The sequence below is a fragment of the Momordica charantia genome (genome assembly GCF_013281855.1).
Source record: "Momordica charantia cultivar OHB3-1 chromosome 1 unlocalized genomic scaffold, Mcharantia_2.0 BLBB01000001.1, whole genome shotgun sequence".
NCBI classification, from domain to species: Eukaryota; Viridiplantae; Streptophyta; class Magnoliopsida; order Cucurbitales; family Cucurbitaceae; genus Momordica; species Momordica charantia.
The window spans coordinates 14,561,932-14,589,778 of record NW_028275157.1 but is presented as its reverse complement, the minus strand read 5'-3'; the positions used below and the strand labels follow the sequence as shown (position 1 = coordinate 14,589,778).

Genomic DNA, 27,847 nt, shown 5'->3' with positions numbered 1-27,847 from the left:
CCCCATTTTGAATCTTTGGTTCTCTCTCTCCTCTAACATTTTCAATTTCATCTTCTTCTCTCCCATCTCTCTCTAACCTTAATTCCCTTCCCATTTTTTCACCTTTCTAAACAAATTCTTTTAGTTTGTCTATCGTTATGTCAATTGTTGCTTGTAATAAAGATTTAAGAATTTAATTTTTCTTTTTGTTTGAATTTGGACTTTAGATAAACATTGGATAATGTAAACTTTTAATATTTATATTAAATTAGGACTTACATGTTGGTTTCAATTAGGATTTGAATTTGTGCTTAAATTAAGATTTTGATTTTTTTTGATCTATGTTATAAACAAAACAAAAGTAAATTAATAATCAATTAAAAAAAAAAGAACCCCGCACCCCAACTAGAATTTATTGGATTGGGTTGGGTTGGCCATCGTTTTACAACCCGTCAGTTCCCACTAATTCCCAACCCGAAAATTCGGGTTGGTCCCAAAAACACTCCCAACCCAACCCGTGAACACCCCTAATTGCAATGTCAAATGGTGTCAGACAAAGTTGAAGCTTGTTAACTAACAACCGTCTCTTCAATTTTTTATATGAGTGTAATTCCACCTTTCAACAAATTTTGCTTTCATTTCAACGGTTGCTTTAGTGATTGTATTCTTCTTTAAACTTAGAGTTGCTCTTAACTAGTCGAACTGTCGGCCTACCAAACGTACTTTATGTTACGAAGTGCAAGTCACAAGGCCAACAACTAACTCCATGGTCTTCTCAAAGTCAAGTTATATTGTTAACACAATCTCTCATTAGTTTTGTTTTCTAAATTTAGTTCTCTCACCCCTCTATAAAAAGGTGGGAGCTTACAGTGTCGAACACACAGAAATCAAATCGTAAACTTCTTCTTGAGTTACTTCTTTACTTTTCGTGTTAATTGTTTTCTTAACTTGGTATCAGAGCAGGTCATGACGATCTCCAACTTACCCACTCCAACCGTGACTCCTCCAGCACTAGTGAGTGGCGCTGTCTTCACCAGTCCGCCGTTGAATCAACTACTTAATCATATCACCTCTATTAAAATGGATAGAGGAAACTTTCTATATGGCAAAATTTGGCTTTACCGATCCTGCGAAGCTACAAGCTATTTGACAACCTTACGGGAGACAAGCCATGCCCTCCCATGCATCTTGTTCCAACAGACACACCTACAAATATAGAAGGCAGCACCTCGTCGCAATCTTCCCCGACTTTGAACCCCGCGTACGAGGCGTGGATCGCAGTAGATCAACTACTCTTGGGTTGGCTTCACAACTCGATGACAGCGGACGTAGCCATGCAAGTTATGGGTTTTTGCACGTCGCGAGAACTATGGACAGCAGTTCACGAACTTTTTGGCGTCCAATCCAGAGCGGAAGTAAACTACCTAAAACAGGTATTTCAACAAACCCACAAGGGCTCGTTACAAATGACTGAATATTTAAAGCTTATGAAAAGTCATGTTGATAATTTGGCACTAGCGGGTAGTTCGGTCTCTGTTCGAGACTTGGTTTCACAAGTATTGATAGGCTTAGATGAAGAGTACAATTCCATCGTGGTGGCCGTTCAAGGCAAAGTAAATCCATCATGGTCAGAAATGCACGCAGAGCTTCTAACATACGAGAAACGGTTGGAATACAAAACTCCCTCAAAAGTGGCATCCCGATCAACCGGACTCAAACACCCTCAATGAACTATGTTGATGGGCGAAACTTCCAAACCAACCAGCGGACCAATAATGGAAACAACAATCATGGGTCAAATACTCATCGTGGCGGTGGTTATCAACGAGGAGGTTTTGGTCAACGTAATCGTGGTAGAGGTCGATGGGAAAGTAATAACAGCAACAATGGAAGCAGTGGAAATAGACCCATCTACCAGGTATGTAATCGGATAGGGCATATTGCTGCCGTTTGTCACTATCGTTTTGATCAAAACACAGGACCTCAACCCACCCAACATAAAAATTTCACCCCCTCAAATTCTGGACCCAATGTGTTTATTGCACATCACACTTCTACCACGGTCACTACCCTTGAGACTGTCTTTGATCCTAGTTGGTATGCCGACAGTGGAGCTACAAGTCATGTGACAGCCAACCCGAACAATGTTGAGCAAAAAGTTGATTACTCAGGTAGCGAAAATGTAATTGTCTCAAATGGCAATAAGTTATCTATCTCTCACATTGGATAGCACTAATATCCATGCCTCAGGTGGTTCTTTAAAATTGAAAGATGTTCTCTGTGTTCCTGATATAGCTAAAAACCTTGTTAGTGTCTCACGACTAGCTAAAGATAATGACGTCTTTGTTGAATTCCATACTGACTTTTGCTCGGTTAAAGACAAGGCTTCGGGAAGAACTTTGCTGAAAGAAACACTTAAAGATGACCTCTATCATCTTGATAGAAGTAACTGGTCACCACCCGCTGCTCCCACATTGACTGCACCGCTGTTTGCTCACACTGTTGTATCTCTATCGAATAATACTCTCAGTTCAGAGAAACCAACTCCTTCTTTCTCTTTTGCTGAACACATCAATGTAGTGGTGTCCAAAACCGTGTGGCATAAACGGCTTGGACATCCTTCCATTAAAGTCTTATATCACATCATTAGAACTTGTAATCTTCCCTGCAAGACTAATGAACCAATAAGTTTTTGTGATGCATGTCAGTTTGGAAAATCTCATGCCTTACCGTTTCATGACTCTCACTCTCATGCTACAGGAATGTTTGAACTAGTTCATACATATCTCTGGGGACCGGCACCTCACCTCTCTTCAGACGGGTTTCGATATTATGTCCATTTTTTGGATGATTACAGTCGGTTCACATGGATATTTCCTTTACATCAGAAAAGTGATACAATTATAGCTTTTAAACTGTTTTTATCTTTGATACAGAATCAATTCAAGACCCAGGTGATGACACTCCAATCCGATGGTGGGGGCGAATATCAACCAATTCATTCTCTATGCTGCAATCTTGGGATTCAGATCCGAGTCTCTTGTCCATACACTTCAGCATAAAATGGGCGGGCAGAGCGAAAGCATCAACACATAGTTGAGACTGGTCTCACACTTCTCGCTCAAGCATCTATGCAGTTGAACTATTGGTGGGATGCGTTTCTTACTGCCACCCTCTTGATAAACAGCATGCCTATGGCCGTTCTAAAATTCAAGTCTCCGATAGAAGCACTAGTTGAGAAGCAACTTGATCTCACATCTGTAAAGACCTTTGGGTGTGCATGTTTCCCCTATTTACGCCCATATCACAGCCAAAAGTTCCAGTTCCATACCATGAAATGTGTATATCTTGGATTTAGTCCAATGCACAAGGGTCATCGTTGTCTCAGCCCAACAGGAAAAGTATTTATCTCATTGCACGTCCAGTTCAATGAAACTGAATTTCCATTCACCTCTAGCTTTGGACAAACAAAGTCTGCCACCTCTCCTCTCGCTGCATCTGTGGCCTCATCAACAATGTCCTGGTTTCCCATGCCACCACCTCTACCTCTCTCCCCACCTGCCCAAAGTCACCTTTCCACTCCAGTTTCTTCCATCCCAACACATCCTATACCCACTGGCTTAGCTAATCACCACTCCTGCCCTACTGTTGTCTTACCAACAACATCCCATATATCCTCTGACCTTGCCAATTTGTCACCCAACCCCCTCGCCCTCTCCCTGTCTCTTCTCTTCATCACCTCCACCACCAGCCCTAGAATCACTGGCTATATCCTCTCCAATGCCACAAATACCATCGACAATCATTGACCTTCTAACTATCTCCTCTCCGCTGCCACCAATAACATCACTGGTCACTGAACCTCTCAACCCTCATCCTCCATTACTACACCTCCCCCAACCCGAGGCCTCGTCCGACCCTACTCCCCTACCGGTACAGAACTCTCATCCTACCCGTGTGAAATCTAGCATTATTAAACCCAAAATATGGGCTGCCACCACTGCCCAGGATTGGTTACTAATTGAATCAACGCAGGTCTCTGATGCTCTTCAAACGCCTCAGTGGAAGGCAGCGATGGATGCAGGCCTTTCAGCATTGATCCGCAACAATACTTGGACCTTGGTTCCATCCTCCACAGCTCACAATGTTGTTGGTTGCAAGTGGGTTTTTCGAATCAAGCGAACTTCCGATGGGTTCATTGAGCGCTACAAAGCCCGTCTTGTCGCAAAAGGCTTCCACCAACATCCTGGTGTTGACTATTTTGAAACCTTCAACCCAGTTGTTAAGGCTTCCACCATCCATATTGTTCTATTTTTTGTTGTTTCTTCTGGGTGGCAACTTAGGCAACTTGGTTTTAATAATGCCTTTCTGAATGACACTCTCAAGGAAGATGTTTACATGGCTCAACCATCAGGTCCTTAATAACCACCTTGATGTTCGGTATATTTCCTCTGTTGATCAGGTCGCCGACTGCCTCACCAAACCTCTTGTCCACTCTCAGTTTGCGTATCTGTTTTCCAAACTCGGGCTGTTTTTCCCACCCTCTCGTTTGCGGGGATGTTACGAAGTGCAAGTCACAAGACCAACAACTAACTCCATGATCTTGTCAAAGTCAAGTTATATTCTTAACACAATCTCTCATTAGTTTTGTTTTCTAAATTTAGTTCTCTCACTTCTCTATAAAAAGGTGGGAGCTTACCCTATAGAGACACACAGAAATCAAATCATAAACTCATTCTTGAGTTACTTCTTTACTTTGCGTGTTAATTGTTAACTCTTTAACATGCACGATGTCTCCTTTGGATCTGCCCCTCTCTCCTTGTTTTAATTCTTTCCATTTATCTATCCACCAACTCCCGAATAATGCTTGCACTTGCATTTTGGATGAGTATTGTATCTTTTTATTTTCTCTTGAATATCTTCATAGAATTTCATGAACACATCGTTTCAATTAAAATATTATATTGAAAAGTAAAGCGTTATTGAGAGAAACAAATTAAATATCTAACAACCAGAACTTTAATATATCAACAAGGCTGTATAGCCGGTTGTTTTAAATGAATAATTAATTAAAAAAAGTACATATAAATATTACAATATACACCAAGTTGTTCTTAAGCGTAGATAATGACTCATTCGAAGTTTTCTTTTTATTATTTATTTACCATTATTCTTTTATATCCATTAGTGTGGGGTAATTTACACGAGCTTTGATTTATTTCTCAGAGCAATCGACTAATTCCACAATATTTGGTGTCAGAAAACATACAGAATTAATTCTTAAGGTGAGTGACCAGCATGGAGTTTGAACTCATTACTTTCGATTTACTCGAGTTCTTTAAAACTCATTTATTCAAACTTATTAGAAAGTTCATTTAAAAGATCTCTATTTGATGTTTTTTCTTAATACTACAAAGTCAATACTGCCGTAGTTTATTTTTAGATCAATTTATAGACATGTAGAATGACAAAAAAACATTGCTTCTATCAATTGTGTAGCACTATAATCAGGAGCGGAATTATGAAGGGTCGAGGGGCTGGAGCCCCCCTGGCTTTCTAGATTTACTATACAAAAATACACCATAATTTATCATAATCATTTGTAGTGTGGTGTTAAATGTATACCTAGCCTCTCTGCCGCGCGCTCCATGTTCCAGTTTCCAACTTGTTGCCTTTTTTTTTTCTTTTTTCTTTTTTTCTTTTGCTTTTTTATTAGGTTTTCTTTAAATTTATGCTCCACCTATCGCGCCTGTGTTTGAATCTACCCTTGGACATTTTTATTTTCTTTTATTTTTTGATGAAAGTTTTTATTTTTATTTTCTTTTAAGGTAATTCTAATTTTTTATTCAGTTTGACGTGAGTTTAATATAAAGATTTTTTTTTTGTCAATTTTATTTTTAAATAAGAAAAACAAAATCAAATCCATTTTTAAAAAATGAAACATGAAAATAAAAAGAGATGGTAAATTTTTTATATAAATATGTCAATTTTTAATAAAAACTAAAATAAGAGAAATAGTTTTTGAAACATTTTAATCATAATTTTAAATTGGATAGCTATTACCTACTCTTCTAAGACTAAAATAAATTATTTTAATTTGTAGATCATTTATGTCATATTTGTTTTTTTCTAATTGTTGCCCACAATTTCAAGACTGATTTTTGTTTTCAATTTATACATTATGGTTACATAATAGTTAATGTTTTTTCTATAAATTATTGGACTAATATTTTTTTTCTTCTCTTTAAATCATCGTTTTTTATATTAAATTGTTCTGACTTTATATAATTTTTAGTTTCAATTTTTAGAAAAGCTAAAGAAGTCGACAATTTAGATATTAATTGTTTAATGTACATTTTTATTAATTTTACACTATATATACTATGAATTTAACTATTCAAGGTAATTTTAAATATAATAGTTGTTAAAAACTTAAAAATAGAATATAAAATTGTTATGTTTGAATTGCTTTTATACCTATAATTATTATCATTCTTATTTTATTATAGCTTCTTGTAAATTTAATTTGGAATCTAAGTCACAAAGATATTATAAAAGAAAATTGATTGGGTTCATCATCTCCATTTAAGAAAATTAATAGTAATTTTGGATAGATATAATTGTTAATTACAAGGGTAATATTTAATTTGAGATCACATTCTTATAGCATATTTACAAAATAACTTGTCAACTTCAAAGTCATACTTTTATAAATTTGTGAATGATTCACTTAAAAATTAGTATAAAGTTGCCCTCAACAAAATTTATAGATCGGACTATAATTGTGAAAATCAAATTGCTTCAACTTTTGCATCTCTTTTTTGCTCAGTTTTTTCCTAAATCATGAAAATGTGTGTACATATATACTTCTCACAGACCTTCAATATAATAATTTAAGTTTATAAAAGATTATTTTAATTTAAGTTTATACATTCGAAAAGGTTTTATAAGCATAAAATTCAATTTTTTATATATATGATCAATTGTCATAGTGATCGTCGTGTGTGTGTATATATATTTATTTAATTATTTATTTATATTTTGCACCCAATATATAACTTCTCCAAGGCCATGCACGTCTAATTTTTGAATTTTTTATATAAATGGGTATTCAATGCATAATGGTAAACTATAAACCTTTTTAATTCTTTCTCAGTCTGGACACAAAATTTAAATTACTTATTGAGAGAACATATTTTAAAAAATCAATTCAGAAGTATAAAAAGAAATCATAAAAAGTCAAAGATGTCAAAAAAAAAAAAAAACACATATTTTGAAAAAATCATTGCAAAATATAAAAAGAAAATAAAATAAAATCAAGCCAAATGGCAGGTTCGAACACGGGACGCTAGGAAGGAACAATCGGAATATCCAGGGCGTGAAGCTGCCAAGGGAGCAAAAAATAATCTTGATAAATTCTGTATACAATGTTAATATATATTATAAATTCCAGGGGGCACGTCCAGGATCCGCCGGTGCCTATCATCACGGCTAGCCATGGCTCATGGTTGGTCAATGAGCTTTCATGAGTTATCCTAGAAGTTTAGTCACTTTTATTCGGTTTCTAAAAATGAAAAATGCAACCGTAAGTCTATGTTTTGTATTACTTGGAGTTTGGATGTTTTTTTAACCAAATTTGAATTATATTAGCAAAAAGATATGTCATGAGGCTACAAATTAGTGAAGCACTCGATTAGGAAAGCTACCTATACATAATTTCCTGTATTCAATGGGGGCTTTTTCGTCAAATCAAAGCGTACGTGGCTTTTACCCATGTGGGAAAGTAATTTACCTCAAATGTTAGGGGCAGAGGCGTCATTTCGGAAGCGGGAGAATAATAAATGAGTTTTTACAGAAAAAAAGGAGAGCGCACAGTTACCACCGGTCCGGAGAGAGTGGGGTTTGTTTTTCCTCTGGCGGTAATCGAAATAATTTTCCATTTTAGGAAAAAAACGAAAAGAATACATAAAAATGGAAAAACCGGGTCTAATCTGAATGGGCCCCAGATCCGGATTATAGCAAATCCGCGTCGCTACGCTAGCGGTGGGCCCCACTAACGTTAGGCTTTGGTCTCTATTTTCTTCGAAGAGAGACTGCTTTTTATTTACTTCCCATTTAATTATAGGACTCTTGCTTTCTTTTCAATGTGAGAATAAAAATATCTGATTGGTTCCTAAGAACAAAAATTTTAATTCGAGTGTAGTCCCGAATCTTCTCCCTAAAACTTTCCAAATATATTTGTTTTGATTTATAAACTTTTAAAAATACTAATGTAATATCAATTAAGCAAAGTCGGATATCAAACAAAAATTATGTAGAGTTTGATTTTTGAGATTTGATCACTAGCCTTATACCACCACCAATCCGACTCTTGTCTCTGCACATCAATTTTCATCTCTATCAATTTGCTGTCGAGTTGTATGATTTTAATTTGATCTCTATAATTCTAGCATAATATTATTTTGGTCTCTATTACTTTCAAATTTTCAATTTAATTCTTATGATTCAATTAAATCCTACTTATTAAAAAAAAAGACCTTACCAATCATCCCTTATCTTCAGGTTTATCTTTATACATTAGGCAAAGATCCATTTAGAGTTCTGTCATTTATGATAGAAAAATAATAAAGGATTAAAAAAGTAAAAAGGACTACAAAACGTAATAAATTCATTGGTTTGAATTTCAAGGCCACCTGAAGTTGTTTACAGTTTGTTGAGGACTAAGTGGCTACTGCACTATCCTTTCAAATTCACTTTGTTGGATTGCTCCTTTGCATAAACCACCCTCTCCCTCTGTTTCTCCTCCCCCTTTTCTCCTTCTTCCTTCTAAAAGATAATGGAATTTGATAAATGTTACATGAAGGCTCAAATGCCAAAATTTGATTGTCTTCTTTTTGGTAAGCCTTCTTCTTTCACATTACAAGATTTTTTATATGGGTCACCCTAATTCACTCCAAAATCTGGAACCGAAACTTCATTTAAACTGACAAAAACTGAGCTCCAAAACAGAGTCATCACTATTTTTCACTTAAAACCTATGTGTTGTTGTGTTGTTCTTCCTTTCTTTTACCATCTTTTTCTTGCCATTTTCATTACTATTCAATTGCTGAAAAAGCAGAGAAGTTTAACATGTGTGTTTTAAAACCTGTAGATCTGGATGACACCCTATATCCTGTTAGCTCTGGTTTGGCAGCAGCTTGCAAAACCAATATACAAGGTTTCTATCTATCTGTTATGTCTGTTTTTGTCCTAAAATCGGACAATGCCCTCATTTTTTAAGACCTTATTCTCACCAAAATATGGTTCCTTTTCTTTTGCAGCTTATATTGCTGAAAGGCTTGGGATAGAGAAGAGCAAAATCCCAGAGCTGAATAACCTTCTTTACAAGAATTATGGAACAACAATGGCTGGTCTCAGGGCATGTTTTTTTTTTCTCCCTTTTTTTAGAGTTTTTTGTTCTAAAGAAGTGCTTTTGATTGTTTGAAGTACTTGTTCAAGTCGATGTTCTTTTTTGCTTCTATTTTGCAGGCTATTGGGTAATGGTAATCGCAGTTCGCAGCCTCCACTGTGTCAAACTTTCTCTTTCATCTGTAAAACTTGCTCTTAAGAAAAATTACCAATGTTCTTACCATCTCTATGTTCCATTCCATGTTTAACGGTTCATTGTTTTTCTAAAAAGTTCTTTTGTATTTTTCTTTTTTAGTTGTCAAACTCTCAATAGGAAATAAGTCTGCTACCTAAATATTTTCCTCACAAAACTACTATCTAGCCCGTGCCAATCGGGCAAATAGTCTATTGACCAACGGCTATAGTCGATTTTAAATATTAAGAATTTAATACGCATTGTAAAAATAATAATAATAATAATAATAATAAATAAATCTTTATTATTGATACTTTTAAGTAAATTTGAGCGATTTTAGACTAAAAATGAATAATATTTACGAAGGAGGCTCGTCGTACTAATATGATATTATATATCTTTATTTATATACTCGTGATCTAATTTTCTGTTTTTGACAGCTTTGTTCATGGGAGATTGCCTTATGACAATCTGAAACCTGATCCCATTTTGAGAGGCCTTCTGCTGAGCCTCCCCGTCAGGAAACTTGTAAGAATTCCCAAAAAAATGAAAAGAAAAAGAACTTCAAATTCAACCCTTTTATGTCTTGACTGTTCTCTTACAAACCACTCTCTGTTTTCTGTGTGGAAAAAACAGATCTTTACCAATGCAGACAGAATTCACACAGCCAAAGTACTTAACAAACTTGGATTAGAAGACTGTTTTGAAGGCATCATCTGCTTTAAAACCCTCAATCCCACTCAAAGAGGGCCTGTTTCTGCAGGTGAAAAACAGGATTCAAGCAGTGAAATCTTTGACATAATTGCCCATTTTTCTCAGCCAAGCCCTTTGATTGGGTTGCCCAAAACACCCATTGTCTGTAAACCATCAGAAGCTGCCATTGAATGGGCCCTCAAAATGGCAAATATTGACCCCCAAAGAACAGTAAGAAGATGATCATGATCTTGAAAATTATATTTTGTGGTAAAAAATTTGCTTGTGATTTTGATTTGTTTTGTTTTGTGTTGTTTTTTCAATTGTTTTTTGAAGATAGTGTCCGCAATCTTCAAGCAGGCAAGCGACTTGGGCTTCAAACTGTGCTGGTAAGTTACTGCTGAATGAAGAATTAGCTTTTCAAACATTTCTCTACTTCCAAGTTTCTGCAGACTGTAATTTTTTATTTTAGATAAAACTTTGATCTATATCACAACAAAATTCAATTGGAATCTACCCGCAGTTATCTTGCGTAAGTTGGTCAAGACACTTTTAGAAGTGCCATATAAAAAAATTGACATTAAAATTTTAATTAGTCATAAAATTACATTTAACCAATTCAGAAATTTTAAATGAAGACTCAATTCATGATCTTCTCTAGTTTTCTAATAATTTGAGTGATCCATTTTTCAAAACAAAAATTCATTGGAAATCTATTTGAGAAAAGTTCAACTATAGATAGCCTTCATTTTAGACTAAAAGAAGTCGTTCGTTCTAAATTTTAAATTTGATATTCATGAGAATAGTTAATTTCAATATACACAATAACATTAACTCTTACGAACCTCTCAAAGACCGTTGTGAAAACAAAAGCCGAGAGTTGTTTTACGACGAACAAAGCCTAAAGTTGTGTCCATAATTTTTGTGTAGGTTGGCACTTCCCAGAGAAGCAAAGGAGCAGATTATGCAGTTGAAAGCATCCACAACATAAAGGAAGCAATTCCAGAGCTTTGTGAAGTTGAAATGAAATCAGAAATCAATTACTCTCCCAATAATAAAGTAGCTGTGCAGACTTCTGTGACAGCTGTTGTGGCAGTAACTTTACTACATGGAAAAGGGAAAAGAATTTCACGGCTTTGATAGCCTATTTAAGGAGTCCTCCTCTTTGCTTTACGCATGAGTGAGTTTGTGGGTATCCACCTCTAGTCCAAATATTTTCTAATTAATTTCTATTTGGAAATTAGTTTTAGTGAGTTTAATATTAGCTTAGTCCGAACCAGGTAAGTTTTCTTTGTCCATTTTTATCTCTTTATAGTTTGCCATTGTCGTAATTGGATAGTTTATTATTATGGTGTGATTTGAGATTTGAGGATCTTTGTCATTATAACAAGTGGTATAAGATGTGATTTAATAGATTAGTTTGGTAATATCTTTATTCATGGTAAGTGTGAAGCATGAGATTCCACTTTTGAATCGCAATACTAGAGTTTTATCATGGCAAAATAAAATGTGGGTTGTTCTTGTCCAAGCGAATTACCTAGAAGAATCATTAATGAGATATAATAAGATGCATGCATTCTTAGATACAAGAGGAAAAACATCACAAAGATTGAAAAGTCATTACTCTAATAATTCATCTTCATTTGTCAAATGAATTTTGCAAGATGTTTTGAAGGAGAAAACTACAGTTAGATTATGGTTAAGGTTAGAGCAATTATGCATGACAAAAACTCTAACCACTAAATTGCATCTGAAGCAATGATTGTTTTTTCATCGTATGAGTGAATGAGCATCTTTAGATGAACATTGTTGGGAAAATAATGCAGTCAACTAATAATTATCTCAATCACAAATACATACAATATTTGTTAGTTATTCCTAGATCATATTCTGGTTCCAATTAAAATGAAATTCAAATCAAATCTGAACTTACAAATTAAAAGAATAAATAAAATAATCTAAAACTTCTACGCAACAAGAACGATAAATAAAAATTAGGGAGAGGAAAATTAAACGTCAGATTTATACTAGTTCACCAAATGTGAGCTATGTTCAGTTCTCTGCTACCGTTGTAGGTTCTACTAAAATGCTAGAGATAATCTCCCAAGAATTTACAAGTCCTAATTATTCTCTCAGCTTTCTTTCACACAGAAATGCTCAAGAATCACTCTACAAGTTTTTCAAACTCTCTAAAGGATACACAAGTATTTAGCTCTCAAACTCTCCCTTCTTGGAGAATTTCTCATGACTCTTTATTTGTGGTAATATTTTAAATGACTCATTGATAACTCTCCAAAAGAGAGTGTTTTTTTGGTCTAATTTGGGTAATTTTGATGTGTAAACGTAAGGGTCTGTGGTTAATTAGTAGGAAAAGAGAGGAATTGAGTGAAGAAGTCATCTAGATATATATTTAAATCCCTCAATGACCTTGAATTGAATAAGTATGAGCTAATTCTCTGATATTTTGAATTGTTTTTGCATATTTGAGGATGCCGAAGCTGGGTGCCATGAAGGCTGCTGTAGGAATGCTAGAGCTCGAGAAACGTCTCCATGTTGGATGCTCTCGCATCTGTTGACTGCATAGTAATTAACTTCTCTGTCCAATTCTTTAACTGTGTCCGTACAGCTTCTAGGTGCTGCCCTAAAAATCAGGATCTGGTATAAAAGTAAGTGGGAGCCCAGCCACATAGTAGAGGACAAAAAAAAAGGAAAGAATCATTTTTGGATAGAAATATAGGGAACATTCTTCACCCATTTCGAGGAATGAGCTAAAGAAGAAAGAGTTGGACCTTTCATCATCACTGAGCTGAGGGTTCTTCGCCGCTGCTGAAGCCCACTATTTTATTTTCTTTTATCATGAACTAAACCCCACCTTCGAGGGAGGGGGGAGGTGAGAGAATCACTTGTTGTAGCTTTCGAAGAGCGCGTTGTTTGAACTGCTTACATTGTTTATTTAATAGAGATATTTCAATATTTCCATCTTACTGATAGTGTTTGGCAAGTATTTTCAGTTTGTTAGCTCCTTTGTGACTTGGAAAAGTTTTTTTGATGCATGAAAACCTCTATTTGCATTAGACGATTCATCTCTTTGTAGTAGGACGGTGAGTACTCAAGGATGAGCTCTCCCTTTCGTGCCTATAAAATGTGCTTTAAAGTTTGCTTGGTCTCGGGAGTTGGGAATGAGCAATGTTTGGGAACATATTCAATTAGGGAGCTGGAAACATGTCTACCCAAGATGAAATTCACAACCACTCTATATTGGAAAGTGCAAAGTGTGTACTTCTCCTTATTGGGTGAGTATATAAGTGATTCTCTTGTAGTGCTGGTTCGAGGCTTGGATAACAGGGTACCCGTCTTCTTGATATCCCCAAGAAAAGCTTCTCGGTGCTGAGCAGTGCTCAGCGTCGACCCCGGGTCGGCCAGGTCGACCATGGTCGGCCCGGGCCGCTTGGTTTAGGCTTAATTTACCTGGTAAGCGCGTCTTGATCTTCCCTCCTATGGTTGGTTATTCTTTTTATCTTCCTATAACAATATAACAATTTACAAATCTTATTCTTTTTCTTTTTCTTTTTCTTTTCATTTTTGTGATTTAAGCCACATGAGACACAACAAACTTAAACACCTCTCTAACACGTGCCACTCTATTTGGACTTCAATAAAACTGATTTATTATTATTATTTTAGTCTCACTCTTTTGAATGATTGATTTGATGTTATAAATATATGGAATTAAACCAATTTAAAACAATTATGTTATTCGCTAGATTAAAACCTCCTCTAAATGAAGTTCAAATCTCTTGAAAAAACAAAGTGGGATGAAGAAAAGTGTGGAAACAAAACACCTTGAATAAACGCCAAGGAGAAGAAAAGTAGGGATGCCCAGGTACAGTTGTCATTTTTTGCCACAATTGTAGAACTGCCTTTGCCGCAATTAATTGGAGAAGAAAGAATCATTGTTATATATATTTATATACATGCATCTTTTTTGCAAAGAGAGGGAAAGGGTTAAAAACTTACATAAATGAACCCTTTATTATATACGAAACTGCTTCCAAAGTAAAGCAAACAAAAATCTCCCAGAATCATTTTGCAGAATATAAAATTGGAATCACTTTAAATGCCAAACTTTCTCTCAAACCTTCATCCCTGTATGTGTCTAAAGGTACATGCGAATTTGACAAATCTGACCCCAAAAATTTGTGGATTTGTTTAATTTGTTGAAAACATATTTTTCAAACATGACGAAAAACTCGGGCAGGTTCAAAGTAAACTTGCACGAACTTTATGAAATTCATCATAACTATTAGTATACAGGCGAGTTTTCATAATTTGGGGATCTCAGATAAGGTCACATTTTTAATATATACATTAAATGTCACATGCATGTTTTTTTAAATGTTACTATACAAACTAAAATTTTTTTTAGGTAATATGTGTCAATTTCCCAAGTTATATTATGTTATCATATGTGTCAACTTCGTCTTCTGAATCAATACCCACCTAAATAGATTATTAAGCCGTCAAAACCGGCTCAAGAAATGAATTTGAACAGAACATTGAAGCTGTAAGAAGAATATAGTTTAATGTTTTTTTGTTTTAAGTAAATTTTGTTTTTTAATTGAATCATTTTATTTTTTTTTATGTAAAATTAGTAATAAATCATAAACATATTCAGTAAAAAAAATTTGCTCCATTAAAAAAAAGGTTGGAACATAAACTCCACATAATGAACCTAATAAAAATATATTTAATATATTAATGACATATCACATCTTGTTAACATCATCTTAAAAATAATTATGATCATTAACTTTACATCAGCATTTCTTTAGGTGAATTAATTGTCTAACATAACCATTTATAACTATATTGCAAACCTCGACAGCTAAAATGTGATCCCCTCTAAAAATTCAGGGGTAAAATTGACACTCAACTCGAATCTTACAGATCAAAGTTGTATTTTACCCATATTCTTTAAAGTTTTTTGGAGGATAATAAAAGTGGTGAGTGAGTATGGCCTATACTATAATAATATTATTAGCTTTTATTTGCAAATAAAGAGAAATTAGGAAAATAAGTTACACACTGAATGTAAGAAAAAAAAAAGTTACATAAGGAAGAATGTAAAATATGGAAACTGCAAGTACAAAGGCTGAAAATAATGGTTTGAGGGTATTCCTAAAAAAAAATAATAATAATAATAATAATAATAATGGTTTGAGGGTAAGGTAAGTAATGAGAGACCAGACGTAATTTCACAAAATGACATAAGATAGAAATCTTAAGTTTCCTTAAATTAAAAAAGGAAAAGAAATATTAAAAATCTTTTAAGTTTCGTGAAAACATGTTAGATATCATAAATGAATTAAATTTACCAAACCTATCAACTTAAAGCTTTTGAGTTGAGTGGTAGTTTATCAATCGTCACACCTAGTCTCACCCCCAAAACTCTCGTCGATCGAATTCGGTGCAACTGCCGCTCAGATCTGCCACAAAGCTGCCCCGCAGCCCCCTTTTCAAGCTAGATTCAAGTTAGGAGGTTTGACAAAAAAATATAAAATGTACAATAAAAAAAAAAGTTGGTTTGGTGAATATTGATCGACCAAACTAACCGTGGGTTCGATCTCAGCAGAAGCTTCACCTATTTGGTCGATCGGTTGGTGGGAGTTTTAGCCTCGAAACTGATCGAACCGATCAAAGTAGACCCCTACTTAGGTCCACATACTAGTGAAAACATATTTCTATGCTGCCCACCATTAAATCTCATATTTGCTTTTGAATTTCTCCCTCTTAATTTTCATAGTATTTTTCCTTTTAAAAGTGTGGTTTTTCGTAGTTTAAACCCTAGCCTCCAACGTACACCAACGTAAACATGGAAAATTTACAGCTTGCGCTAGCTGGCGGTTATTTATTTATTTTAAAATTAAATTGTGTGCGCGCGCGCTACTTAATAGAAGAAAATCACAGAGTTCTTAAGCATTGCAACTGCAATTTGTTAGTAATAGGTAACAGGCATGGGTTCAAAAAAGCCTTACATTGCCGCAGTTGTGGTCCAACTTACATTCGCCGGCATGAATCTGATGTCGAAGGCTGCTTTTACGTCGGGCATGAGCAGCTACGTCTTCTTCTTCTATCGCCAAGCCGCTGGAACCATTCTCTTGATCCCCCTCACCATTTTTTTTCAAATGGTACCCTACCCTCAACCTAGCTCTTTATTTATTAATTCATCTCTCATCACATAGAATATAATATATGCAAATTTTAATTAATTTGTTTTCGTTTCAATTTTCTCATGATCTCCTCGAAGGAGGGCCAGGACGGCCACACCGCCGGTGTCGCTACTAAATCTCTGCGAGATTTTTGGAATCGCTCTCATAGGGTTGGCTCCTCAATTTAAAAATTTTTCTCCATTAATTTTGCAGTAATTAATAATGATGTAATCAGTATGACTGTTGCTTTGGAGGCGTATGGCGTGGCGATTGATTACACTTCCGCTACATTTGGCGCCGCTGCCTCTAACTGCATTCCCGTCACCACTTTCTTCTTTGCTCTCTTGTTCAGGTAATTCTGGATAGTACATGTGTCTTAATCTTGCTAAGCTATTTTCTTTTCTTTAATTTAGTTAGTTCTTATTATATGGCAGAATGGAGGAGGTGAAGATAAGGACAGGAGGTGGAATAGCGAAACTGGTGGGCATAGTGGTGTGCACCGGGGGCGTGGCCATTCTGACTTTTTACAAGGGCCCCTATTTCGAGCCTGTTTTGACGCACCAATTTTTCCACCACGCCCAAACTCAGGCCCCCCATCGCCCCGCCGGCTCTGCAAAAACATGGTTCTTGGGTTGTTTCTTCTTGGCCCTCTCCAGCATCTGTTCCGGCATTTGGTTCGTTCTCCAGGCTCGTTTCTTGAAGCATTTCCCCTGCCCACTCACTTTCGTGTGCCTTCAATCAGCCATGAGCACCATTCAGTCCTTGGTTATAGCTGTTGCCATCGACACACACCCTTCCCAATGGATCTTGTGCTGGAACATCACTCTCCTTTCTCTCATCTACTGCGTAAATATCTACTTATTCCTTCCCCTTCTTAAAAAAATTAAAGCCTTTTTTAGTATTAAGGAATTCAAATGATCTCTTAACCAGACAAAGGCATGTATCAATTACCACCTAGTTAAACTTTAATAATTATTATTACTAGATGGGACAGGGTATTTTCATAGTTGGGAACCCTTCAATGTTGGGTAATTAAACACAAGGGTCCGGTGTTTCATGCAATGACCACACCTTTGGACTTGGTCGCAACCATTATTGGTTCCCAACTTTTCTTATCTGAAGGCATTTATTTGGGAAGGTAATCTCTCGCTCAATATAATTGATCTTTTTATATTATAATTACTGTATTCATATCAATTTTATTATTTTGTTACTATGTAAATTGTAATCAAAGACTGTGTTATTGGAAACTGACAGTATTTTAGGTACGTTGTTGCTGGTGACAAGTCTTTACAGCGTTTTGTGGGGAAAAAGCAAGGAGCAAATCACTGTTCAAGATGCCCAATCCCAGCCTTCTCAAATACAACTACAAGCCTAAAATTTACCTTTTTTCTTCACTTGTTGTCTTTACTCTTTAATATTTGTCTCTGTGTATTGCATTTTCGGTTCATCTGCAATTCATGTTTCCATCCATGCAGTATGATGGAATTTGCTATCCATTTTGTTTGTCATTATCTGACTCTTACGGTGGGAATCTCGAGAATTAGTGCTAAGTGTTATTAAAAAAAAACCTTTTTTTCAAAGTTGAAACTTTCGAATTCTTTGATTACAAAAGGAGTTGCAAAACAAAACGTGAGTTCCCCAGAAAAGGAAAACTACAAAATTCAAATTCAAATTGGTACGGATATAATAACTGCATCTTCTAACATGTCTCCATCAATTTTGACCTATATTAATTGCACACATCACTATTTTAAAATAATTCAAATATAAAGTCCAATTTCTCATCTGGTTATCTAAAAATTGGACATTCAAGTCCTTACCATGCACGGTTGAACTAAAATATATATATAGAAAACGTAGACTTTAAAAGTGTTATTTTTTCCTAAACATTCGTCCTAAACATTGTTAATTTAGAATCACAAGTTTACCTGTTTGTTAGGGTAATTGTATCTCTATAACTTTCTACAACTTTCATGATGGTACCATAATATATTATCAAATTTGGCTTAACTATTATTTGTAACTTTAATTTTTGTTTGATCCAAAAGGTGTCATACTAATATAGATGTTATCATCTATTTTATTATGCACGTAAACTCGTCCCACCCATCAAAACAAAATTCAATAAAATGAACAAAAATATATTTTTTTTAGTACAACATGTTGAGAAACAGATTCGAACTAACAACTTCTTTGAGGTATATGCCAATTACCACCGAGTTATGTTCGTTTTGGTAATTTTAATAATTTTTTTTTTTTTGGAAGAATTTGAGAGTTAAGTATATTAATGATAAAAGGGAATTATAACCATATAAATATAGTTGTTCTTGATAACCTTTCCAAGTAAGTTCCTTCGATTACGAGTAATTGGCAACCAATCATTGTAGCTACTAAATTCAAGGGCGTGTGGTCAGCTTGGAAAACTGGACCATTTTCTTTGATTACTCATCATTGGGTCCCAAGCTTAAAAGCGGCCTAAGCCCAATCCAAATGATCCAAGCCAGACTCAAAAAACGTTTGATCGACCTAGCATAGTCTAATTAATCCATAAAAGAATATGAATTTTTATTTTTTAAATTGGATGGGCTGGACCAGTCCAAAGGTACAATAAAATAAAGATGAGTATAATAAGTACATATATATAGACTTTTTCAAGGAACTAATTACATAAATGGCTTAAATCTTACTAATTTATAAATTTGTCCAAATAGAGAAGGATACATGTAAATATTATCAAGCTACCCATTTAATAAATGAATTAATTAAAAAATTAAAAATATTAAAAAAATAAAATTAGGTCACCTCCCATGGTCCCATATATCATTTTTATCCTAGTTTCAATATGAAACCCCAATCTCTTCCTCTCTCAAAACTCACATACCCCTCTCTCTCTCTCCCTCACTCCCTCGCTCCATCAAAGTCTAATCTCTCTCTTTTTCTCTCACTAAAGAAAACCGGCGTCACCTCCTCGATCCCTCCTCCAGCGAGAATAATGTCGGCGACCACCACGAAAGCAGCATCAGACGACAGCGACTCCCCTCGACCAGCAACACCACGTAATATGTATCCTCCATCTCGTTCTCCTACAACGTTTGATTCGGTCAGATCTTCGAGCTCCGCCTCCCACAAAAGTTATACCAACCACAATAGAAACTCTGATCAGTTCGAATGGGCAACCTCCCTCAGCCGGCAACACCACACCGATCTACTCGCTGCTAATCATGGACGAACATTGGCAACAAAGCACCGCTCGTGGAGGATGCCGATCTCGTCGTCAGTCGCCGTTCCAGGTGGTGTCATGCTGTGACTTTGGCCACACGGGCTCTAATGCGTGGCTCTGATGCTTAAGTCAGTATCGGAGAAGTCTAGTGAGGAGAGTAGGAGGAGAGTAGGGGGTTTAGGCATACCTCTAGTTTGGCTTACTTCCCTATTTATAGAAGTTGAATCCTAATCTCCCTAGGGTTTACAGAAGTTGAACCCTAGTATCAGATCTCGACTTCTGGGCCCATGTGTTTCGTCGTGGATCTAATGTCAGATTAAGGGTCGAGATCAGGCGGGCACAAGGATCGAGGGGAGTCGAATTAGGGTTCTTGGCCAAAGGCCGAGAACACCTCAGCGTCGAGACCTGGTGCTCGGCGCCATCCACAAGTCGGCCCGGTTGGCCCGGGCCGACGGTTTTCAACAATTCCCCTTCTGTCGCTTGGTCCGTTCTGTATTTTTCTTCCCTTAACAGTATACTATTATCATACTTGAAGCTTAATACAAAATTATATATTATATAACCTTCCACTTCTGTATGTAACAAGGAAAAATATATATTATATAATCTTTTGGAAGAGTTGTTTATCTTTATCATACTGTATATTAGAAGATTAAAATGAAAAATATATTATATAATGATCATTGGAATATATTATATATAATTTAATGGTTATTAAATAGCAATTAAAATAATATATTATATAACCTTCTGGAGTATTATATGTTTATCATACTATTGAAAATAATAATAATAAAACGTCGAAAAAAAAATAATATGCACTAGAAAATTTAAACAAGAACTGCCCGAAAATTAAGCAAGAATAAATTTAGAAATATAAAATTTTTAATAAATATAAGAATGTTTTGTGTTATTGGGAAAAAAATATATATATATATATATGTAACACACATACATACACGGGAAGTATCAGTAAAGAAAAACATAATACATGTGGATGGTTGAAATTAAAAAAAGGGTAACATAGTCACAAAAGAAAATGGTAACACCCCAGGCTCAGGATTCAAATCAGGATTCGATCCTAATCGTCCCAGCATTCCTCTGCGACTCAATTGCGTCACCGTCTACAAACCAACAAGAATCCTTTTGAGGATGCTTTGTCTTTACTCACATATACTTCCTAGTAAAGCAACTAGGAGGTCACCCAACCATAATTTTGGAGTTCTTACAATGGAGTTATCGAAGAAAAAGGTGTATTTTGTTAGTATATATAGTGACTATCAATTTTTTTAAATATTTCTTGACCATTCTTCCATGATCTTAGGATCCCTCTTAATCGGATGTGGTATTGGTTCATTCATGTACCCTTCTCCCTACTCGAACGTCACAAAATCCTAAAAATCTAAAGTTAAAATTTTCATCTAAATGGACATTTGTGTGAAAATTTTGTTGTGAAACAACCCTTACATATATTAGTTATTAATATATAATAATTTTTATTTAGGAAAATTCTTTACCTCATTCTATTCTTCTAAGTCATGATATCAAAGCATGTACCCTCACATATCAACTCAATTAAACCCTTTTAATTTATACATAATTACAACTCATTAATTATTACACCCTAAAAACACTTCCCCTTCCCATTTTACCAAAGTCCACTCTTATTAATATTCCCCTTTCTCAGATCACCATTAATTCGAACTCCAAATTACACTACTAATAGCTAATACAGTAATACACCCTGATCTCCCTCATAATAATACTCTTTTTTTTTTTTTTTGCTTTCTTTTATCCTATCAATATAGTTTTTTCTGCTTGTATATTCAACATATTCTTCATGTCTAACCAAATGTGGGAGTGGAACTGTGGAAGTACGTTTCCATGCATTCCAGCTGGTAATCCAATCTCAACAATCAATATTAATTTTTTACAATTTTATTTTGTATATTGAACTCCCTATTGATTTGATTATTTGACCGTGTAACAGTAACACTAACATATGTGTAAATTGCATTATGCAAAAAATCATAGTTTTGAATTTTAAAACGAACGTAGTTCAACGGTAATTGACATATATCTCTAACCAAGAGGTAGTGAGTTTCGCATATATCTCCAAACAAAAAATCACAATTAAAAAATGCTTGAGTGATGGATCACTTAAAATTGACCAACTCAACGTTGATGCAAATATTTTAGTAGTGATTTTAACTAGAGAGAGCTTTTCGAACCATTTTATAAAAGTCTGAAGTCAAACTTTCAATTTTCTAGACTTTGGACCAACTAGAAACTTAACCTATTTTACCCTTATCTAATTAATCAACTTTTTTATTCATGGACGACGCATAGCTTTCATTTAATTTTAAGATATGCGTCGTAACAGAACCAGAAAACAAAGCAAACGAAATGACAAAGATCTTCCCCTACAGTAATCAATTTGCGATTGCGAAACATCATAACTAGAAAACCCCAAAAGGGCTCCCAAAAACAAAGCTAGACATCACACCGACAGTCAATTTTCCGACCAAAGCAAACATTGACTTTCCAAGCTTACCCCCACTACTAGCCGACGGCGGCGGCGGCGGTGGCCCCACTACATTTCCACCTTGACTTCCCTGATGAATATTCGCATTACCATACATAGATCCATGGTAATAATGAGGAAATCCAAATGGGTAATCCGGAACGCCGTAAGGGGCGGCGTACCCATACCCAAAATTACCAAAATGCCCATAAGAAAACGGAGGTGGCCCGGTTGCCCACTGCGGCGGCGGTGCAAACGGTATCCCACGTGAGGCACACCGACTCGCCGGTGGAGCAGCCGGCGACGGATCCGACGGCGAGCCGTAGGGCTGCAAAAGGCAATCGAGATGGATATTGAGTCTACAAACATCGCACCCATAGACCCAAAGAGAGGAACAGTCAATTTTACAAACGGCGCAGCTCGCAGACGACGGCTTGTGGAGGTTCAACGAATGGTTGGGGTCGATGACGTGGCGGAGTTGGTTAGGCAATTGGGTGCAAAGTGGGTGCACGTCGAAGTCACAGTCCTTGCACCGGTAGAACAGCCCCTCCACGTGGCCACGGCAGACGTCGCAGATCCGGTCATTTTGGCGCGCGCCTTGGGCCTTACGGACTACAAGGGCGAGCGGGTGGCGGTGGAGGAATGAGGGCAGTTTTTGGGGGCAGTCGGCGCAGTATTCGTGAAGGTTGAAATCGCAGGCGTGGCATCGGAACCGGCTACCGGAACCGGAGGTCTTGCAGGCGTCGCAGCAGTAATCTTGGCCGTCGGAGTGGTGGAGCAATGGGTGGTTGGGATGGGTGAAATGGGATTTGGTGTTCTTTGGCACCGGCGCCATCGGTGTGATCTTTCTTTTTTCGTTGGGGTTTCGGAGAGTTGTGGGATATAGGCGGAGAAAGACGCGTTTTTGGAAGTGTGCTTCTTTAGTTGACTTGCAATTTGCATAAAAAGACTTTGACTTGGTTTTATATATATTAATTTATGTTTAATTTCTATGTCCATATACTTTTGAAACCTAATTTTTATTAGTCGTCTCTGATTTTTTATTCTTAATATAATTTGTGTTAAAATGTGATCGATAGTTGACATAAGGAAAAATTATTAGTATTACGGAAGTATATATGGACATTCTTTTCTTTACGTGGACTGTCACGCATTATATTAAAAATAGTGTTGGGTATTTATAAAGATAGGATGACTGTGTGAACTTTACTACTAAAGTTTTTCCCTACTCCTGTATGAGTTGTGGCATTGAGCTGGTGGTTTCTATGTATGGTTAGATTTAATAGTTTATTTTAAAAATATGGAATACTTTGTGAAACATTCTGAAATGTAATGTTGTTTGTTGAATACATAATTTCAGTTTTGTATGTATATTTTTTCAATGTAATCCTTTTCTTAATCCATGCCTTTAATTACTTAATTAATTCTTTTTATTTTCAATGCAATCCTTTGTAAATAATTTAGCTTGTATCTGGATGACGTCATTTTTAACGCTTATTAGTGTTTTTTTTATAATGCTATTAGTGTTGAACAAATGGATTATAATTTCTTTTAAAGAAAGTGATTTATTTCTTTTTGGCTATGCTGGCATGTACGTTGAACAAACGATTTTAATTATTTATTTGTATACTCATCTATTTGAAAGTGCATCCATATTCATATTCCTTGTAACTAAATATATATATATAATAGGTGATACTACATGACTCCATGTATTTTCCATTACGTTATTCTCAATAGACTTGTAACTCATAATATTATTATTAGAATCTACTAAATATATATATCATAAATTTTGTCTTATTATTTTGGATTTAATTATTTTTATTTTAGGTCATCTTTTTTACATGGTAAGTGAGGAAGTTACAAGATCCAAACGGATAACTTAAATAGCTTGGACCTCAAAGAATATTCTTGAAGTCTTGAATTCAAGCCACATGGAACCCAATTAAAAATATAACCCCGGGTGGAGGGGCAATAACCTGAGGTTTTAACAATAAAAAAAATAAGATAGATTTTGAACATTATATTAGTATCTACATGCATGTAAAATAGAACACGGTAGTTTTTTTCTTTTTTTTTTTATTCAAACAACAAGTGAGGTTGCAATATTTAAACTTCCATCTTTTAGTCGAAAGAGATATTAAAAAAAAAAAAATTAGTTGAGCAGAACTTTATAATGGTACATATCAAATAAAATTTTTTAGTATATTAAGTATTCCAAAGTTGTGGTAAATTTTATCTAGAATGTGATGATGTCGCTTTCACAATTTATGGCAGGAATTATATACGAACTAATAATTAACAAAAGCTAAAATAAATTAGAACCATATTCTTCTATTTGCGGAAAGAGAGAAAGAGAAGGAAATTTGAATTATAGGGTGCTTTTGGTCATTAATGAACACAATGAGAAGGAACTGAGGAAATTAAAAGAAAGAACAACAGTAAGCAGGCATGGGAAATTTCAATAATTTAAACACATAAAAGCCATGATAAGGATTAAAGATGATTAATCGGACCCGAATAGAAACTCAGTAATAGCACCTGCCGCTAAATTCTCCACCAGAGAAAACATGGAGCTCCCAAACATTAATCCCCCAATGGACAGCGGTGTATGGCCATGGCCACCATGATGTGGTTGATGAGTACTTGGAACATGTCCATAATAAATCGGCGATGGAGGAGGAGCGAAATGGTAATAATATGGAAATCCCCAAGGAGAAGCATGGGCGTGAGGAGAATAGCCGCCGCCTCCATATCCAAAACCAAAACCATTCAGATTCATAGAATTAGGATCATAATTACCATAACCATACGGCCCAAAAAACCCACCGGGAAAATGAGGTGGCGGCGCATGTTTTATCCCGCGTGAGCCGGCCGGCGGGACGGGTAACGTGTCACTCCGGTACGGCTTCAGAAGGCATTGTGGATGGATATTGGTGTTGACTACACAAACGTCGCAGCCGTAGACCCAGAGAGAAGAGCAATCGAGTCCGCAAACAGCGCAATTTCCAGACGGCACTTTCTTGAGCTTCAGCTTATGGGTGTGGTCTATGACGTGGCGGACCTCCTCGGGGAGCTGGGTGCAGAGTGGGTGCACGTCGAAGCCGCAGTCCTGGCACCGGTACAGCATGCCGCCGATGGGTCCGCGGCAGACGTCGCAGATCCGACGCTCCGTACTAGGCGCCAGAGTCAGGGGGTGGCTGTGGAGGAATGATGAGATCAATTCGTCCGGGCAATTGGCGCAGTACACGTGGATGTCGACGGGGCAGGCGTGGCACTGAAATCGGGCGCCGAAACCCGAGGTGTTACAGGCGTGGCAGGTGTAATCCCGGCCGTCGGAGTGATGCGTCAGTGGGTGGTTTGGATGGGCTTGGGAGAAATGGGGCGAGAGTAGAGTTGACGGTGCCATGGTTATGAGTATGAGTTATTTGATTAGTGGGTTCCTTGAGATTTTAAAGGCTAAATCTCGTTGACTTGGTAAAGACCAAGACTTTGGTCTTTTATTTTACTTTCATTTATTGATAGAGCACAAGCCTTAAGGCAAGTACTTGTCATTCTTTTAGTATTGATAGCAAGGGCTGCTAAACCCTAGACGCGTCTTTTACTAGCTTGGTCTTCTTTCCATGACTCATAAGCGGAGTTATGTCGGGTCTAGATAAGGATGACTTCTCCATCCCCATCTCCCGTTTCATTAGTTATTTTTGAGAAATCTTGCACAAAATTTTGTGGGGAGCGGGATATAGATTTTTCATTGGAAACTCGGGAGGATCGGTTCTGTGTGGGAAATGTTTCTCGTTTATTTTCTTGAGGATCGGTTCAGTGTGGGATAAGGAATTTCAAATTGAAAGTTATTAATTAAAGGTAAATCTCCTTTGAAAAAGAAAATTGTTATTTCCTAACGTTTCATAATTCATAATACAAATTTTTTTATTTTTGATTTTTTGAAAATGATACCGCTTCGTATTGAGAAGTATGTGAGAAATATTAAAAAAAAACTAAATAAAAGTGCTTCAAGAAATGGTGGTAATTACAAAAGAGAGGAGATTTTTATGTCCAAGAAGAGGCTAAATTATAGAATCATCCCAAAGATGAGTGTAAAATTGCAATGTATTATATTAGAGAAAATGTAGTTGTTACACTCCAACCAAACACTCCAAAGAAGAGCTTCCATGACATTGCTTCAAATCATTCATAATACAAATTATCAAAAAATCATAATACAACAAATCAATTCACAATTTAAAATTGTCATAAGTCTCAAATGTAATTAACACACTAGCAATATCTTGTAAACAAAAAATAATTCTAGAATAGCAGCCTCGTTAGGGTTTTTTTTAGTATGGGCGGGAACAGGGATGAATAATGTATATTTGTCATCTCCATCTTTCTTAGGTGATATAGACAAAATATCCTCCAATCTGTCATGCGATGAGTCTATTCCTTACTTGATTTAGAACATATCATACGATAAAAGATAACATTCTATAAATAAGTTGCCAACATGAATATATAGTTTAGAGGTAATTGATATGTGCTCCTTCTCTTGCGAGGTTCAATCATCCATATCAATAATATATATATATATATATATATATATAATTTGGTTAATTTTTTTATTCATAAAATTAAAAAATTCTCAATCACTCACGGGCTGGTGTGCTTTCTCCATTGATTTTCTTCGATACTCTATTCTATTCTCTTATCTTGAGTTCTTTATTTTTTAGATAAAAAAAATAATTGTGACATTTATTGGTCACATGTGGACCCAAGATAATTGTGACATTTATTTTAAAGAAGTGTGACTAAATCTATATTATATATCTTGGGCAATAAGTTTTTCTGACCTGGTTGGGTTCTGGAAATTACGATAGTAGGTCTCAATTAATTGATGGAGACGAGACAATGTAATTATAACAAAATTGTAAAGTGGAAATTGAGCCGTGTCCCACTACAATTAGTACTTTCTTGTCAATTCGCCATTTTTTCCTTTTTTTTTTTAACTTGAGAAATTGTCAATTCTCCTTGATTGTTCTCTCATTGAATTATAACCAACATGTTAAATGTCGATGTCCATAGAAATGTCGAGGTATTATTTTCATAAAAATATGGATAAAATGTTGATGTCGATGAATATTTCTATAAAAGTTAGAAAAATTAAAAAATCGTAAAAAATATTTAAATTAACAAATAAACATTTTCTCATTTCTAAATGAGTTATAAATAACTAATATTAATATTATGTATATATTAGTGACATTTTGTTGATATTTTTCATATTTTGTCGATTTTCTTGTACTATGATGGAAATGTTCATTTATCCCTCATGTCGATGTCGAACCCATGAAAACATGGATATGTCAATAGAAATGCGGTGGGTATTCTTAATTTTTTTTGTAGCAGAAAGTTTTCAATATGTAGGAGGTGGTCGAATCTCGTCTTATATCTTATTGTATTTAGCTTATGTATTCATTTTTTTATTATTAATTTACTTTGTTTTTTTCTAACAGCATTTACCAATTTCTCATTTTTTATATATCTCCATCGTTTATAGTCGAAAAGAATAGTCACAAAAGAGGTTTTTCAATAGAAATGTCGACGTGTTGAAACCTCTCCACACCAAGAAATTTTATTTT

The 27,847-nt window shown here is 35.6% G+C and overlaps 4 protein-coding genes across 7 annotated transcripts; 2 read left to right on the top strand and 2 right to left on the bottom strand.

Moving 5' to 3' along the window:
- Positions 1-8,669: 8,669 nt before the first annotated feature.
- Positions 8,670-11,694, top strand: LOC111019431 (uncharacterized protein C24B11.05-like). Of its 4 annotated transcripts, none has more exons than XM_088122469.1 (8): positions 8,670-8,876; positions 9,131-9,196; positions 9,300-9,397; positions 9,508-9,521; positions 10,003-10,090; positions 10,199-10,486; positions 10,592-10,644; positions 11,186-11,694. In XM_088122469.1, exons 1-4 carry the CDS (start codon positions 8,816-8,818, stop codon positions 9,517-9,519), a joined length of 237 nt encoding a protein of 78 aa, XP_087978595.1. In that variant the 5' UTR covers positions 8,670-8,815; the 3' UTR covers positions 9,520-9,521; positions 10,003-10,090; positions 10,199-10,486; positions 10,592-10,644; positions 11,186-11,694. The 4 variants fall into 4 exon arrangements, 2 of the variants coding, with proteins under 2 accessions (XP_087978595.1, XP_087978570.1); XM_088122444.1 differs by having other exon boundaries at positions 9,508-9,569; XR_015790220.1 differs by lacking the exon at positions 9,131-9,196 and having other exon boundaries at positions 9,508-10,090.
- Positions 11,695-16,242: 4,548 nt separating this feature from the next.
- On the top strand, positions 16,243-17,973 carry LOC111019432 (WAT1-related protein At5g64700-like). Its single transcript, XM_088123954.1, has 5 exons — positions 16,243-16,443; positions 16,563-16,816; positions 16,899-17,361; positions 17,472-17,602; positions 17,722-17,973. The coding sequence occupies exons 2-5, from the start codon at positions 16,701-16,703 to the stop codon at positions 17,840-17,842; spliced, it is 831 nt and encodes a 276-aa protein (XP_087980080.1). The 5' UTR covers positions 16,243-16,443; positions 16,563-16,700; the 3' UTR covers positions 17,843-17,973.
- A 3,916-nt stretch (positions 17,974-21,889) lies between these two features.
- On the bottom strand, positions 21,890-23,137 carry LOC111019463 (uncharacterized). The gene has a single exon (XM_022295856.2). The coding sequence runs from the start codon at positions 23,044-23,046 to the stop codon at positions 22,147-22,149; it is 900 nt and encodes a 299-aa protein (XP_022151548.1). The 5' UTR covers positions 23,047-23,137; the 3' UTR covers positions 21,890-22,146.
- Positions 23,138-24,565: 1,428 nt separating this feature from the next.
- Positions 24,566-25,652, bottom strand: LOC148213321 (uncharacterized). Its single transcript, XM_088126369.1, has one exon. The coding sequence runs from the start codon at positions 25,621-25,623 to the stop codon at positions 24,721-24,723; it is 903 nt and encodes a 300-aa protein (XP_087982495.1). The 5' UTR covers positions 25,624-25,652; the 3' UTR covers positions 24,566-24,720.
- Between the last annotated feature and the right edge of the window lie 2,195 nt (positions 25,653-27,847).

Coding starts and splice junctions, on each gene's coding strand:
- LOC111019431 (XM_088122469.1), top strand. CDS start 8,816: ATGGAATTTGATAAATGTTACATGAAGGCTCAAATGCCAAAATTTGAT. Junction 8,877..9,130: donor ATTTGATTGTCTTCTTTTTG/GTAAGCCTTCTT, acceptor TAAAACCTGTAG/ATCTGGATGACACCCTATAT. Junction 9,197..9,299: donor TTGCAAAACCAATATACAAG/GTTTCTATCTAT, acceptor TTTCTTTTGCAG/CTTATATTGCTGAAAGGCTT.
- LOC111019432 (XM_088123954.1), top strand. CDS start 16,701: ATGACTGTTGCTTTGGAGGCGTATGGCGTGGCGATTGATTACACTTCC. Junction 16,817..16,898: donor TTCTTTGCTCTCTTGTTCAG/GTAATTCTGGAT, acceptor ATTATATGGCAG/AATGGAGGAGGTGAAGATAA. Junction 17,603..17,721: donor GAAGGCATTTATTTGGGAAG/GTAATCTCTCGC, acceptor GGAAACTGACAG/TATTTTAGGTACGTTGTTGC.
- LOC111019463 (XM_022295856.2), bottom strand. CDS start 23,046: ATGGCGCCGGTGCCAAAGAACACCAAATCCCATTTCACCCATCCCAAC.
- LOC148213321 (XM_088126369.1), bottom strand. CDS start 25,623: ATGGCACCGTCAACTCTACTCTCGCCCCATTTCTCCCAAGCCCATCCA.